At 60.8% G+C, this 14,964-nt stretch overlaps 1 protein-coding gene across 1 annotated transcript; it reads right to left on the bottom strand.

The window, feature by feature from the left end:
- Nucleotides 1-1,046: 1,046 nt before the first annotated feature.
- On the bottom strand, nt 1,047-14,020 carry CX3CL1 (C-X3-C motif chemokine ligand 1). Its single transcript, XM_002711541.6, has 3 exons — nt 13,698-14,020; nt 5,623-5,743; nt 1,047-3,852 (listed from the first exon to the last, which is right to left on the bottom strand). The coding sequence occupies exons 1-3, from the start codon at nt 13,765-13,767 to the stop codon at nt 2,829-2,831; spliced, it is 1,215 nt and encodes a 404-aa protein (XP_002711587.3). The 5' UTR covers nt 13,768-14,020; the 3' UTR covers nt 1,047-2,828.
- Nucleotides 14,021-14,964: the final 944 nt, after the last annotated feature.

The following is a 14,964-nucleotide window of genomic DNA, read 5'->3' as shown; positions in this document are numbered from 1 at the left end:
CTCGGGAGCACAGAGCACAACAGCTCACGGCACAGGGAAGCCCAGGACTTCGCCGCTGGCACAGGGCAGCCATTGCAGATTCCTGCAGCGACTGTGAACTTCAAATCTCTAGGGAGACGATACACGATACACGGCAGCTGCTGTAGGCAGAGGGGCCGGGACGCGGGACACGGTGGGGACGGGAGGGTGCGGGGCTCTCACTCTAGCTGTGCTATCTCAGGGGTGGCTGGTGCTGAGGTCCACTTGCTGTCGCCCTGGGGGTACTGTGGCCGCAGGCTCAGCTCTCTGAGTCACTGAGAGAACACAGGAAAGTAAGTTTACCTGTGCAACTTCCTGATGTTAAAATGTTGCCTCTCGTTTTTAAAACCACCAGACAGGCCTTGAGGCTAAGATGCTAAGGATGCTGAGACATTCTGATACTTAGTAAACTAATCAAGAAAAATCCTGCCGTTAGACTCTCTGACAAGCCATTCATTGCTAAATAAATTCCAATTCCAAGCATATTGCAGTGTGTAAAACGTGCATCTTCAAATCCGCAGAACGTTCTGCTTCAATAGGCTGAACTTGACCTGTGGTACCCCTGGGCAGTTTCCAACCTGCACAGCTTTGATGACGCCAGCCCAGGACCCTGAAAGGCTTAGGGGCCTCCAGGAATCTCACACTTGGGTCAACAGCTCAGAACTCTCCAGTCCCTTGGGGAGCAGTAATCCCTTCTTGACCTCTGTCTGAACCAAGGGTGAGGCAAGACAGCAAAGAGGGAAGTGTAGCTGGTGATACCGGGGCCCCGACACGGGGGCTCACGTGGCTTGGGGTGGGCCTTCGGAGGGATTCCGAGTCCTCTCTGGCTGGGAGCCACTAGGAAAGGCTTCACATCTGTAGTCACACAGGCCCAGAGAGGGGAAGGCACCAGCCCAAAGTCACACAGCAGAGCGGAATAGGGCTAGGCCAGGGGTCCACCCCTCCGCATTCCTGGGCAGTCTGGAGACCCCTCCCTTGTTCCACCCTTGCTTAGGCCCAGTGGCTGGGCCTGTCCCAGGAAAAGTTCCTTTTGTTTGATTCACAAGACTTTTAAATTTTATTAGTAAAATACAAAATGGCACAGACATTGGTGATGAGGGTTGGGAAAGCCGGAGGATCAACCAATTCCTTCCAACGCCCTCCCCAGGTTGCCCTTGGCCATGTCAGGCTCCAGGGAACCACAGCAGCTGCCTTACGGGGTGGGGTGGGGGCCTGAGACCAGGACACAGGGCATGAGACCTGCCATCCGCCTCAGAGCCATCAGTGACCCGAGCCAGGCCCCGGGCCTCCCACACAGGGCAGGTGGGCAGGGAAACCGGTCTTCCTCCCTCGGGGCGGGGCTGGGGTTTCCTCTTGGAGCATGCACCTGCCAGGGAGCGCGTCACTGGCACTGGGTGAAGCCCAGCCCACGAGAGGGCAAGGGTCACTATCAGGGGCAATGGAGGGAGGGATGAGCTGCCTTCAGGGACCCGGAGGGGTGAGCACTGGTCAGGGGGTGCTAGCCAGCCCGGCCCCCTCCCACAGCCAAGGAAGGAACCCCTGACTTCAGGTCATCACACCTTCCCCTCCTCTAGAAGCACACCTGGATGGGGCCCATGGACACCAACCCAGAAATGCCGGGCCCTGCCCTGGTGGGGCAGAGGTGAGGGGAGAAGATCCTGGAGTGCACAGAGCAGTGTTTTCAGGGATGACCGAGGTGGGAGGGGACCCCAGGCCGCAGGAAGGAGCCTGAGGGGCCGGGGACCACAGGGCCCGGCCGCCTGCAGTCAGAGTGTAGAAGGGCAGCGACGGCGCCCATACCTTTGCCCTGGGCCTTCCTGCTGCCCACGTCCACTCTGTCCCCGCCCCTGCTCCTGCCTCTGGAGGGGCTATGGCAGGGTGTGAGCCTGGCTGAGATGCGGAAGGACCTCCTTGCTCCCGCTAGTCTCCCCACCCCACCCCTGCCCAGCCCTGACCTGGGGGAGGGGGAGGCAGGACCTGGGCTCACCACTTCCTCCCTTGCGGATTCCCTGGGTCACAGGGGCCATAGCCACGCTGCTCAGGGACTCTGCTGATCAGACTGTGATGCTGCCCCAGGGTCTACAGAAAGGGAGCTTGGGGTCAGCCAGGGACGTCACGGGCACAGGCCACTGCCTTGGCTGCTTACCCCCTCTTCCCTTTTGCAGAGGGGAAGCCCTTGCTGGGCCGAGGGCCGAGGCAGGACTAGACCCCCAGCCTTCAGCCTTGCAGCCAAGGTGCCTTCACTGCACACTGGAGACGGAGGAGGGCAAACAATGAGGTCACCTTTCCCCTTCCCACGATGCCTCGCGGAGGGCAGCACTTCTGCTGGGAGCAGACCCAGGAAGCATTGCACTGGCCTCATGCAAGAAAGGGCTCGGCCCAAGGTGGGCGCGGGGAGATAGCACCGCAGGTGGCCGGGGACCGGTAACTGCAGCAGGACCAGGAGACGCAACAGGGTGGGAGGGAGCCCGTGAGAGGGCTGAGAGGGAGGTCTAGGGTCCGAGGGGGCTGGGCACTCAATAAATAATTGTTCACTGGGGCTGGGACAGTGTCAGAGGGAGCCTCAAACCAGCCAGCAGCTGAGGAGTCTTCAGATTTCAGGGCAGTTGGGAGGCCACCCCTGCTTCCCCTAAGAGGTCAAGAATGGCCAAGGGCCGCCCTGGGCTCGGAGCAATTCACACCGGGAGGGTCCAGCCTCCCTGTTCTGATGATCCCAGCCCAGGCCGGAATGCGGGAGAGGTGAGGGAGGACGGGGGTGCCCCCAGCCAGCTCTTGATCAAACAAATGGGCATGGGCTGGCGGGCAGTGGCTCAAACCGGCACCAGGACATAGGAGTTGGCGCCACAGCTCCGGGGCACATAGCGCAGGCCTTCCACCATCTCCCCCGCCATCTTGCGGGGGCAGCCCTGCAGGCTCTGGTAGGCGAACATGGCCACCCCCAGGCAGAAGAGGAGGCCGAGGAAGGCTAGCAGCCCCACCGCCTGCCTCCGGGTGGCCGCCTGGGAGTCAGGGACAGGAGTGATGAGAACGCCCAGCCTCTGGGGGTCCACAGTGGCATGGACGGGCTCCTCGGCCTTGGGGGTCCAGCTGCCTGAGGCCGCAGGCTCCCTGCTGGGGGTCCCTTCAGAGGAGCCAGGGACCACAGAAGCGTAGGCCGTGCTGCCAGCACCCCCATCCTGGAAGGCACCCGTGTGAGCAACCACGGGCACTGTCTCCCAGGTACTTTGAGGGTCCCCTGGCCTGGGGCTCAGTGCAGGGGCCCCTGGAGATTGGCTTTCAGACCCAAGGTTCTCCTCTGAGGCTGGGTATGAGGTGGTGAGGGCCTGAGTGGAGGGGTGCTCTGTGGAGGGCGTCTCAGCAGAGGGGGACTCGGTGGCCCCGTGCTGGTGTGCAGAAGTCTGCCAAGAGCCGGCGGTGGAGACAGGGGCCGTGTTGACAAACTCAGGACCCGTGGGCCCCACTGGGGGCCTTCCGTCCTGAGGCTTCTGAGTGACAAGGGAGCCACTCCCTGAGGAGCTCGGCACCCCAGCAGGCAGTGCTGGGGAGGTCCCCAGGGTCGTCTGTGCCTCCTGGGGAGCGGGAGTCGGCTCGGGGCTCCTGCTGTCCCCCGTGGGTCTGGGCTCTGAGACCGCAGGTTCGGGCATCCCGCCGGGAGCTGCCGTGGTCCCTGGCTTCACCGTGCTGGCACCGGGCTTCACTGCGCCAATCTGCTTCTCGAATGTGCCGCTGTTTGGGGTCCGAGCAACAGCCTGGCGGTCAAGGTGTTTCATAGCTTCTTGGACCCATGGCGCCTGGGGGTCAGCACAGAAGCGCTTGTGCCTCTTCGTCTCCAAGCTACAAGGGAGGAAGAGAGGGACTCAGTGACCCCCCAGGACGCCAGAAATCCAGGCTGATGTGGTACAGGGCGCTGCGCACCTGCTCTGCAGGGAAGTGGGCCCGACTGCAGATCCTGCTCCCTAGCTCCCTGCTGGGCAGCCTGGGGGCCTCACTGAGAAGTGGGGAAAGGGACATGTGGCTGCTGGGGGAGGGGCGCCAACATCAGCATCTGGAGGGGGCCTCAGGGTGAGGGGCTTTCTAATTTAAAAGATGAGTCGGTGGCTTTACTTCTGTGTCACTGTGAAAAAGGTAAGTTAGTTAAAGCACCTGGCTCAGAGCCGGGGAGCAGGAGCGGCTGCAAAGGATCATGGAGGTAACAGGCACTTCGGCTCGTTCACAGGAAACCAGAATGGAAGGTGGGCTTAACTGGGCACAAAAAGTTGCCCAAATCCATGCGTGTTTTTCCATGAACTTCTGGTAGACCCCCCTTGGAGAGTTACAGTTGAGGCAGAGGATTCTGGGCTGTGAGCCTCCTCACCAGGAAGCGTCCTCTGCTGCCAGGCATGTGACAGGTGAGCGCCATGGGGGGAGGGACTTGACGTCACCGCCTACTGTTTTCTCCCTTGGTTTCATGGCTACTGTCGCCCCCTGGCCCCTACCCTCCTCTCCTGGGCTCAGGGGCTCCTTGTTAGCTAGAGCCTTGTAGATGGTGGCCCTGTTGGGACCCTAACTGCCTTTCCAATCTGGATTCCCCTCTGGAGCTGCGTGGGGGCTGGCTCACCCCCAAGGCCACGGCTCTGAGCTGCTGGGGGCCACTGTCCCATGCCACGGCCCGTGCTTGGCGTTTTGCGGGTGTCTGCACCGCATGTCCACTCCTGCTTCAGAAAGGTGAAGCCCTTGTGCCCTGGGAAGCCAGCGGGCACAGGAAGCAGCGACCCTGCAGGGCTCCCCACTTCTGCTTCTGCTTCTCTGCGAGAAGCCAGTTGTATTCAGCGGGGAGCGGGGCCTGCCGGGCGAGAGGAGGGGTCCGACAGGAGCACACTGGGGCCTTGCGCCTTGCCGAAACCAGTGGGGCAGGAGAGGCGCTGGCCTTCCCCAGCCACACAGACCACATGGGCTACTGGTCATTTCCGGCCGAGGCTGCTGCAGTACCCAAAAGTCAGTCTTGGGGAGAGGCCTCAGGGCTAAGGGCTCCAGTAGAAGCAAGTGACCAGGATGGCTGGGGGGGGGGTCCCCTAGAACCACAGGAAATGGCTCAGCTTGATCCCTCTTGAAAGCCTGGTTGGGGGTTCCCGTCTCTGCTATTTTCAAGCCCTACTGCTCCCAGGCGCTCTGCCCAGCCCTTTGGTTATACCATCTCCTCCCAGTCTCCATGCATTCTGCAACCCATCGGACAGACAAGGAGACCAGGCCACCCAGCCGGTGGGAGGTGAAGCCAGGACTTATATGAGATCAGTTGGCACCTGGACGGCTGTCAGCCCACCTTGCCATTGAGTAGGTCGTGCTGTGTGAGTGTGCTTCTGCCCAGAGAGAAGTCACCCTTGGTGGCTGCTGCAGGCCACAAGCTGGGGCAGCCACCCTCCAGCCACCCTGGGCCACACAGGAAGTCACTCACCACCCAAGCCACATGGCACTGGTAGTGAGTTCAGCAGGATGGACTGCAGGCAGCAGTGAGGGGAGAGCATGTCGAGGCCTCGGGTTGGGGCGGGCAGGCGTGCATGTGTGTGGGGAAGGCCTGGGACTGCTGAGGCCGGGGTGGGAATCGGCAGCCACGGAGGCCCTACTCACACAATGGCGGGTTTGCCACAAGATTCCTGGTTCCACTGATAGCTGATGAGTAAAGCCACGGGGATCTTCGGGGTCATGTTGTTGCATATGATGCTGCATTTCGCCACCCCAAGGTGCTGTCCTGTGTCCAGAGAGAGCCGTGGTCAGCAGGGCTGTCTGTGGGCATCAGGCTGTCCGGCCCTACCCCGGCTTGGCCTGGCCACACAGCCCAAGCCAGAACCCAGGTCCTGCACACCCTGGCTTTAAGGCGGTAGCCTCAGCATCCCCTTCCTCCAAAACTTCTCTATGCCTCAGTTTCCCCACCCATAAAATCAGGACAAAACCAGTATCAGCCTCAGAGCACTGTTGTAAGTAGTCACAGAGTTATGGAGCTCTTTCGGTCTGGCGCGCGGGAAGTGTTTCATCTTTGAAGAGAAGTTGCCATCCTTGATCCATGGAAAAGCAGGAGGACAAGTCTGACATTGGGGATCTGCCCAAGGTCACGTAACCAGGAAGTGATGGAACAGGCTCTCCTCCCAGGCCCTCCTCACCCTCCCAATCCCCCACCCCCAGCTCCCGGCCCCACCCATCCTCCTCCATCGCTGCCTTCACCCCAGTAAGTCACCTGCTCAGTATCGTCCCCAACACCCATACACCCTATTCTTCCCAAATCTGCAGGGATTTCCACCACCTCTGAGACACACCCAGACCTCCGTCCAACCACAGCTCCTGTGCCCAGCCTATGACAGGCGCACATTCATCCACAAACACAATGGCCGTATATAAAACCATAGAAACAGGTATGCACCCATGCCACCAGGCCCATGCTGCACATTAGAAACTTGTTGAAACATGTGAGCACACCCGGCTCCTGGGGAAGGCGGGGCTGCTGAAGGGATGGCCCCTTAGGAGCCAAGGCTGCTGCGAGGGCCTGAGTCATCCTGCCCAAGAGCCGAGGGTGCCTCCGAGGAGCAAGGAGGAGGGCAGAGGTGGGGGGCAAGCAGAGGGAGAGCGTGGGACGGGCCAGCAAGGGCATGCAGATGGCTGGGGACCACGCACAGCCAGAGAAACCCCAAGCCGGGACTGGGCAACTCAGCCCAAGCATTCAGTATAAATGCCCAAGGTGGTGAGCATTGCATTCCTGCCTTCCCCTCTTCCTAAAATGTCCAGATTTTTTTTGTGCTAGATGTAAGCTCAGGGGATGTTGGGTTAAAAAAAGGAAGAACTGGAGTTTCCGATCTGGGTCAAGGTTAAGTGCAGACACAGCAAGACCCTGGAGGCCAGGACTTATAGGGCAGCAGTCAGGGAAGCAAGCTGATCGTAGCTGGCGCTTCAGGGCCTGGGAGGCCCCAGCCAGGACCTGGGTGGCCCCAGCCAGTACCTGGGTTCCACCAACCTGCTCCACCTTCCCAGCCACACACACTTGGGTTTTCTAGAAGCTGCTACCCCTCCTCTCTCCACCGCTCCCCCCAGCCTCAGCTCACCCTCTGTGGCAAGGGTGGCTTAGGGCCTGCAGGCCTGGGCTGGGCCATCGGGGGCTCCCAGAGCCCTGGGGCTTCCCTTGATCTGGGAGGAAGCAGGATATGAAAGTCCCCGGTCAACTGGTGGCCCTCCTTCCTCCCCAGCGGAGCCTCGGAATGACTCAGCAGCAGCTTCCCCAAGACGTGGGGGGGGGGGGGTAGCCAGCGGCAGTCCCCTGCACAGGCCAGGCAGGTGCCTTCCTGGGGAAGCCCCAGTGGTGCCTGTGTGTGACCCGAAACAGGAGGAGGCACACGAGGCTGCACAGAGAGGGAGGGGGAAGGCCACTGCTCTCCTGCAGGGCCGTAAAGAGCCACAAGACCACCCAGTCCCAAAGTCCCCACCTCTGCCAGAAGGCCGGCTCTTGGCCGGGTTCAAGTTCGTGGTTCTGCCAGGAAGGCTGCATAGCTACCCTAGGGGAGGCCTTTCCCATCTCAGGGCTGCAGCTTTCCTGTAAACAGAGCTGATGCCTCCCGCCAGCCGGTCATCTGTTCTCTGTCACCAGTGTCAGGACACCGGGGAGCTCATCTGTCTTGGTGTCGCGGTGTTTGCCAGCATCAAGCACGAGGTGGCTACCCTATCAATAATCCCAGGATGACACGAAGTCTCCATCTACTCAGCACTCGGGAGGTATCCACCCACCTACCCACCCCTCTCTCCATCTGCTACTCCCTCTTGTCAGTCTCCTCCCACCCACCTGTCTACCTCCTACTCATCCCCTACTCATTCCCTAACCACCCACCCCCCACTCTCCCACCTGCCGCCTGTCCATCCTTCACCCCCTTCCTCTCAGCCGTCACGCACGCACCCACCCATCCGCTTCCTAGTCAGTCAACACTTGTTTGAAACACTTCTGAGTGTAGGTGAAGACCCAGGCCCTCTTTTTTTTTTTTTTTTGTTTTGTTTTGTTTTGTTTTGTTTTCACACAGTTAGTGAGAGAGAGAGAGGCAGAGAGAAAGGTCTTCCTTCTGTTGGTTCACCTCCCAAATGGCCACTACGGCCAGCACGCTGCGCCGATCGGAAGCCAGGAGCCAGGCGCTTCCTCCTGGTCTCCCATGGCGGGTGCAGGGCCCAAGGACTTGAGGCCCTCTGTTCTTAACCTTGAATTCTTTCTCCCACAGGTGCTGGTGCCTCACTTATGAAGAACACCTCAATCCCAATACATGCTGCCAGCTCCTCATATTCATTCATTCAACCAAGAAATGCTGAGCCCACCCGGTTTCCAGGCCCCACGCCCTCAGAGGACTCCCAGCCTGAAAGCACCCCCAAAGCAGCAGGGTTTTTTTTGGTTGAGCACCCACCCTATGTCCCATTCAGCACTTTCACACCTGCTTTCACCAGTTCCAGGGCAGGCACTTGGTGCAGTGGTCCCACTCGGGACCCCAGGTCCCATATCGCAGTGCCTGGGTGTGAGTCCTGGCTCTGCTCCTAACTCCAGTTTCCTGCTAATGTGCACCCTGGGAAGCAGCAGGTGATGGCTCATATGTATAGGCCCCTGGCACCCATGCAGGACACCCAAGCTGGGTTCCTGGCTCCTGACTTTGGCCTGCTCCACCCTGGCTGTTGTAGATATTTGGGTGTGAACCAGTGGGTGAGAAACCTGTCTGTATGTCTCTCCCTCTCTGTCTCTCTGCCTTTCAAATAAATAAATAAAAATATAAAAAACATTTCCTAGCATCCATTCAAAGATAAGGTTTGTTACGGGGACAACACTGTGGCTCAGCAGGTTAACACCCTGGCCTGAAGTGCCAGCATCCCATATGGGCGCCGGTTCTAGTTCCGGCTGCTCCTCTTCTGATCCAGCTCTCTGCTATGGCCTGGGAAAGCAGTAGAAGATGGCCCAAGTCCCTGGGCCCCTGCACCCATGTGGGAGACCTGGAAGAAGCTCCTGGTTCCTGGCTTCGGATGGGTGCAGCTCCGGTTGTTATGGCCATCTGGGGAGTGAACCAGCAGATGGAAGACCTCTCTCTCTGTCTCTACTGCTCTCTGTAACTCTGTCTTTCAAATAAATAAAATAAATCTTAAAAAAATGGTTTGTTACTACCAATTAATATCAAGTCTGGAGCAGGACTTTAGGACGAGAGACACTCTCTGTGGAGGACCGTCCTTATCAGCACCCTGGCCTGTCCACCTTAGATGCCAGCAGCACCCGCAAACTGACAACCGGAGACATTTATGACAACGGAAACTGTGCATGGCCGGGGGGCTTCTGCTGGGGACACGGCTCGCCTGGCGCACTTCTGCCCCTCCCCCTCCCGTTCCTGCTCAGGACCGTCCCCACCATTTCTTTCAAAAGCAGACGCCTCAGGCAGCACTTGGGGTCAAGGTCCTCATGCTGAATCTGGCACGTGTGGCTCAGGGATGGACCTGCTGTTCCTGGTGGACGGGAAGGCTCCGGGCCCCCCGGGAGGAAGAGCCACGTTCTCCCACTCCCCGGCTGACTTCAGAACTCTCATTCAGACTCTGAGCCATTTCTTCCATCCCCACTTCCGGGAAGGCCCATGTTCCCATGCTGGATGGCTCTTCCGGGGCCCCGGTCATGCGTGATCTCCCATTCTGACGCACTTCAGAGACCCTCATTCCTTCTAGCTCTCCCCTTCCTACCCACAGGGCGCTCTTTCTGCTTCTCCTCCTAAGTCTCCCCTCCCGTGTGCTCCAAGCTCTGCTCCGTGCCACCAGTACATCCAATACAAATGCCCTAGCAGACTCTCAGAGGTCGGCCCTGCCTGTCACCTGTCACCAGCCGGAAATGACCTTGGCAGCGGTGCCTCGAGCCCCTTGGCTGTCCTCTTCTAAGAAGACAGCTATGCCGGCGCTGCGGCTCACTAGGCTAATCCTCTGCCTTGTGGCGCCAGCACACCGGGTTCTAGTCCCGGTCGGGGCGCCGGATTCTGTCCCGGTTGCCCCTCTTCCAGGCCAGCTCTCTGCTGTGGCCAGGAAGTGCAGTGGAGGATGGCCCAAGTACTTGGGCCCTGCACCCCATGGGAGACCAGGATAAGTACCTGGCTCCTGCCATTGGATCAGCACGATGCACTGGCTGCAGCGCACCGGCTGTGGCGGCCATTGGAGGGTGAACCAACGGCAAAAGGAAGACCTTTCTCTCTGTCTCTCTCACTGTCCACTCTGCCTGTCAAAAAAAAAAAAAAAAAAAAAAAGACAGCTTAGGCGGAGGGGGACGCTGAATGGCCTCCCCTCTTGCCCTCGCCGGGCTGCCTCCCTTTCAATCCCAGAGAAGGACCGAGATGGAGGGGAAACTCAGCCGCAGCGGGGCCCTCGTGCGGGCTCTCACGTGGAGCAGGAAGTTCGGAGCTCTAGTCTGTGAGCCAGCTCTGTTCTGCCTTGGCGCATGCGTGGTTGGGAGGGGGTGTCTGCTGACCCCCAGAAGGCTGGGCTCCTGCCACCTGGAGGCAGCTCCACAGACGACAGGTGCGGTGCGACTAGGGAGCATGAAGGTGGCGGTGGTGGTGGTGGCAGGCAGAGAGGACCCAGTGGAGTCTGTGTGTGTGGAGTGAGGGGACAGAAATGACCAAGGCACATGGGGTGCTTCTGGAAAGAGAGGCGGGGCTAAGCCAGGATGCCTCTCCCAGAAGCTGGGGGTATCGTGGAGGTGTTGGTTGAAACCCAGGCATGTGTGTGTGTGTGCGGGGGTGTCAGGAGGGCCCAGCCCTTGGCGTCCTGGGGAAGTGGCCATTCGAAGAAGCAGCTACAAAGGGAGGCTGCAGGGGTTGGAGGAAAACATTACTGAAATCCCAGAGGGTAGCGGTGCAGTGGGCAGGTGTCCATCCGGACCCTCAGGTGAGCCAAGGCCATGGTCAGATAGAAGGGACCGCCACAGCCAAGAGGGAGGGGCTTCTGCCTCGGTGCCACCAGCGAATGCCAACTGCATGGTCTGTGCTGGAATGGCTGCGGGCGGGCAGGAGCCTCTGGGGGACTTCTTGGGGCAGGGACAAGGCCCCAGAGGGAGGGGACATGTGGGTGCTGAGGTGGTGAGGCCCAGACAGGGAACGGGAGCGCTTAGCCGGATCCTGGACAGCCAGACATGAGATCCCACCCCAGGGCAGGGTGGCAGTGGCCGAGGCTGCGTGGGCAGTGGTGGTTTCTGGAAACAGGGAGATGAGGGTTGTCTGTCCTCAAAGGTTTGCAAACAGGGAGGGGGAAGCACTGGGTTTGGTGTCCCCAGGTCTCAGAGCAGGAAGAGCCATGGCACAGCTTAAAGACGGGTTAGCTGCGTGTGGCATCACGGCCTGCCATTCGCCAGCTGCAAGTTTTCATGGTCATTCCAAGTAGGAGATTATATCTCTTCCACGATCGAAGTGTTTAGTTCACTTTTGAAAAATGCAAGAAAAAGTAACATCTCCAGAAGCTGCCACCTGTCCCCGGGGGCACCGTCACCCACGAGGAATGAGGACCACCGTTCCAGAGACAGCCGGGCCCCTCGGATCCCTGCAACGCATCCTTCCCAGTGAGGCTGCCCCCCCCCCCCGCTAAAATGGCAGCACCTCCCCTCCCCCAGTGGGGAGGGGGGAGAGGGAGCGAGGGAGACAGAGACAAACAAGGGGCTGGGCCAGGCTGAAGCTGGAGCCAGGAACTCCAGCTGGGTCCCCCATGTGGATGGCAGGGACCCAAGTACTTGAGCCATCGCCTGCTGCCTCCCCAAGCGCCCATTAGCAGGGAGCTGGAGTCCAGCGGAGCTGTCACTCAAACCCAGGGTAATGGGATGTGTGCACCCCAAGCGGCCTCTCCATCACTGCCCAAACACCTGCCCCAGCTCTGACCGCTGTGCTTTCCCTCCCATGCACTGATGTCCTGTGTGCACTGTCCGCCTCCTCCAGCCGGACTCCAGTTCTGGGGTTCGGGCTGGGGTCTTCTGCTGCCTTATCCTCCAGTGTGGCCCCAGCACTGGAAAGCATGCTTGGCCCATGTTAGGTGCTGAGTGACAGGAGGAATTCTATTTCAACTTGACAGAGGCCTGAATCTGCTGCCTCCCCTGCCTTCCCCCAGCCGCCCCCAGCGCTAGGCATGGGGCAGACTACAGCAGCCTCAAACAGAGATTCCGTCTTTCTTGTCGGGACTTGAGTGGGAGTGAGTGCGTCACGGCTCCGACTTGCATCTGCAGGTTTGTTATATAAAGCGCAGGAGCCGCCGCCCCACAGCCCCACAAACCCACATGTGCGAAGTGACGCAGCCGCCCCGAAGCCCCCCACCCACCTCCCGCGGGGGCTCTGCAGGGGCTCCTCTTCAAGGAGGAGGAGCTGAGGCTCAGAGCTGGTGCCCAGCAGCTCCCAGACAAGTCAACAACCAGTGGTGCGGCAGGGCCTGAGGTCCTGAAGCCTGGGCTGCTAACCAGGGCACCCCCACCCGCCTAGCGCAGATCCTCCACGCCCCTGGGCTTAGCAAAGGGACCCTCTTCCTCCTCTCTCTTCCAAAATGCCATGGTGGACATGTGCATGCACACACACACACACACACACACACCCAGGGAGGCAACCGCTGTATTTAAAGGTGCAGTATCTGGGACCAGAGAAGGCAAGACCCTGCTCAGTGGCACACTGTGAGGCTATGGCAAAGCCACCTCCAACTGACTCCCCCTCTTCCAGGGTTCGCTATCCCCAAATGCCTTCGGCCCCACGGCCCAAGACCACAGGCAAGGAGCCTCCAGCACCCGGCCCACCCCCACTTACCCACCCACTCACCCTCTGCGCCCTGCCCCCTGCCGAGTCTGTGCCACCGAGATGCTCTGACAACTCGGGTCTGGTTCTTGTGCTCTCAGCCTTGCTGTGTGCCCTGAGGCCAAGTCCCACCTTCTCTGAGCACCAGCCTGCCAGGCAGCCCCAGTACTCGGAGAGGAAGGGGCTGCCTCCAGCGGGCAGACCGAGGCCGGGTGGCCCCCAGAGGTGGTCTGCGGGAGTCCGTGCCCCCTTCTACAGCCAATCTGCAGCCCTGCAGCCTGGGGCCCACGGCTCAGCCTGCTTGGGCTTCCGCCTTGCCCAGGCTAAGTAGGACAGATGGACACACCTTGCCCTATCAGTCCTGGGCTCCAGCTGTGAGTGACTGCAGGGGAGGAGCAGCGTGTGATGGGGCAGGCACAGGCACAGGGATGGGGCTACAGAACCACACAGCAGCAAGGAGCCCTGACCATGAGCTGCGATGACCTTGACCTTCACTAGTCTTGGGCTTTACCACAGAGCCAGGAGAAAGTCCCAACCTTGGCTGGGCACGGGGCCAGGGCTGCGGGTTACACATTAACCCTGGGTAGGGAAACCCAGCTCGATGCCAGCTGGGCCCTTTCCCTCCCCCGCACCCCATCATCCCCCAGCTCCATCCTCCTTGCACACCCGTACCTGGCACCCTGAGCCACCCTGAACCCCTCTGCCTGCTGCGATGCTGAAGTTTCCTGGCTCCCTGCGCACGGCGGGGGCAGTCACTGGAGACTTCCTGCGTCCAGAGCAGGGGAGGGACCAAGCCCCCTCCCTCACAGTGCTTTGTGCCTTTCTCAGGCAGGGTATGGGGGTCCCCAGGGGCAGAAGAGGGTCTGAGGCTCCCCCACCCTGCTCCACCCGAGGCCCGGCCCCACTCACCAGCCAGCGGGACCATCAGTGGGCAGAAAGCAGCCAAACGCAGCAGCCACTGGGGAGCGATGGGAGCCATGGTGGAGAGTGGCCGAAGGTCTGGGCTCAGGCCACGCGTCGGGGCTCCAGCTGTCCCCTCGCCCGCCTGCCGCTGCAGCCGCTGCCTGCGCTCTGTCGCTTTTTATAATGGGACTGCGCCGCCTCCGCCTCCGGCCCCCGCAGGCGGGCGGGAGGGAGGAGGGCGGAAGGGAGCCAGTGAGCGGCGCGGATTCTTCCCTGGATGTTGCCAGGGAACCGAGCTGGCTCCGCTGTTCCCGCTGTTCCCAGAGGGGCTGCCGCAGGGGTCCCTGGCCGGCAGCTCAGCCACTTACGGTCCTGGGAGGATGGCCCAGGGTTCAAGGAGCCTCCTCCACACTCGTCTGCACAGGCCACCTCCCTGCCAGCGCTGGCACACGCCCTAGGATCCAGCTGGGGGCCCCAGCTCCTAAGCAGACAATAAACAAAGACAGCAGGGCGGAGGGATAGTGAGGAACTGATGGACCCCGGCCCCGCGCCTTCACCCCAACCCCTGACTGTGAGCTCCTGGGGACCGTGTTCACGGAGGATCTCCTGCACCGGGAGCGCAGCAGAGGCTCAGTGCACAGCTGAGAGAGGAGGAGGAGGGTCCCTTTGCTAAGCCCAGGGTTGCGGAGGATCCGCACTAGGCAGGAAGGGGCATCCCAGGGTGGGGGTACCGGGATGCCCTGTTAGAAGCCCAGGCTTCAGGATCGCAGGCCCTGCTCCCTAGGACAGATGGGGAAAGTAGAGCCCCGAGAGGGGGAGGGGTCACCCCAGGTCACAGAGAAGAATATGCAGCACAGCAGGACTGGATAGCTAAGGACAGAGCAGAAAACCCAGCCTCCTGCCACTCCTGCTTTGTGCAGGGACTCCGGTCTCCCAGTGTCGTCCCCCCACCCCCCACCCCGCCCCAGCCTGCATGCCAGCCATCCCGGGGAAACTGCTGTGGCCTCTGCTCTCCATCCGCTCTAGGAGGGAGCTGGGGAGGGGGCTCCCAGATCTGACCTTGCAAGCCTGCACCCCCAGGCCAGGCAGGCTTCCCCCCAACCTGTCCCCACTGCAGGCAGGTGTCAGGGGGTCGGGGTGGGGGGCAGCGCGGTGTTGTCTGAGGGTGGTGGCAACAGTCCCCAAGACTCCAGAAGAGGAGCCAGGCGCCAAGCGCACTGGGCTAGGTGTCTTCGGGCTGCCAGCCAGAGGGAAAGCCAGTCTGTCAGTGTGC

The sequence above is a fragment of the Oryctolagus cuniculus genome, chromosome 18 (assembly GCF_051225735.1).
Source record: "Oryctolagus cuniculus isolate XC-2025 breed Fujian yellow rabbit chromosome 18, ASM5122573v1, whole genome shotgun sequence".
Classification (NCBI taxonomy): domain Eukaryota; kingdom Metazoa; phylum Chordata; class Mammalia; order Lagomorpha; family Leporidae; genus Oryctolagus; species Oryctolagus cuniculus.
Note: the sequence above shows the minus strand (reverse complement) of the source record. Positions and strands in the feature narration are given on the sequence as shown.

Coding starts and splice junctions, on each gene's coding strand:
- CX3CL1 (XM_002711541.6), bottom strand. CDS start 13,767: ATGGCTCCCATCGCTCCCCAGTGGCTGCTGCGTTTGGCTGCTTTCTGC. Junction 5,744..13,697: donor ACTGATGGTCCCGCTGGCTG/GTGAGTGGGGCC, acceptor CTCTGGACACAG/GACAGCACCTTGGGGTGGCG. Junction 3,853..5,622: donor TGTGGCAAACCCGCCATTGT/GTGAGTAGGGCC, acceptor CCTCCCTTGTAG/CTTGGAGACGAAGAGGCACA.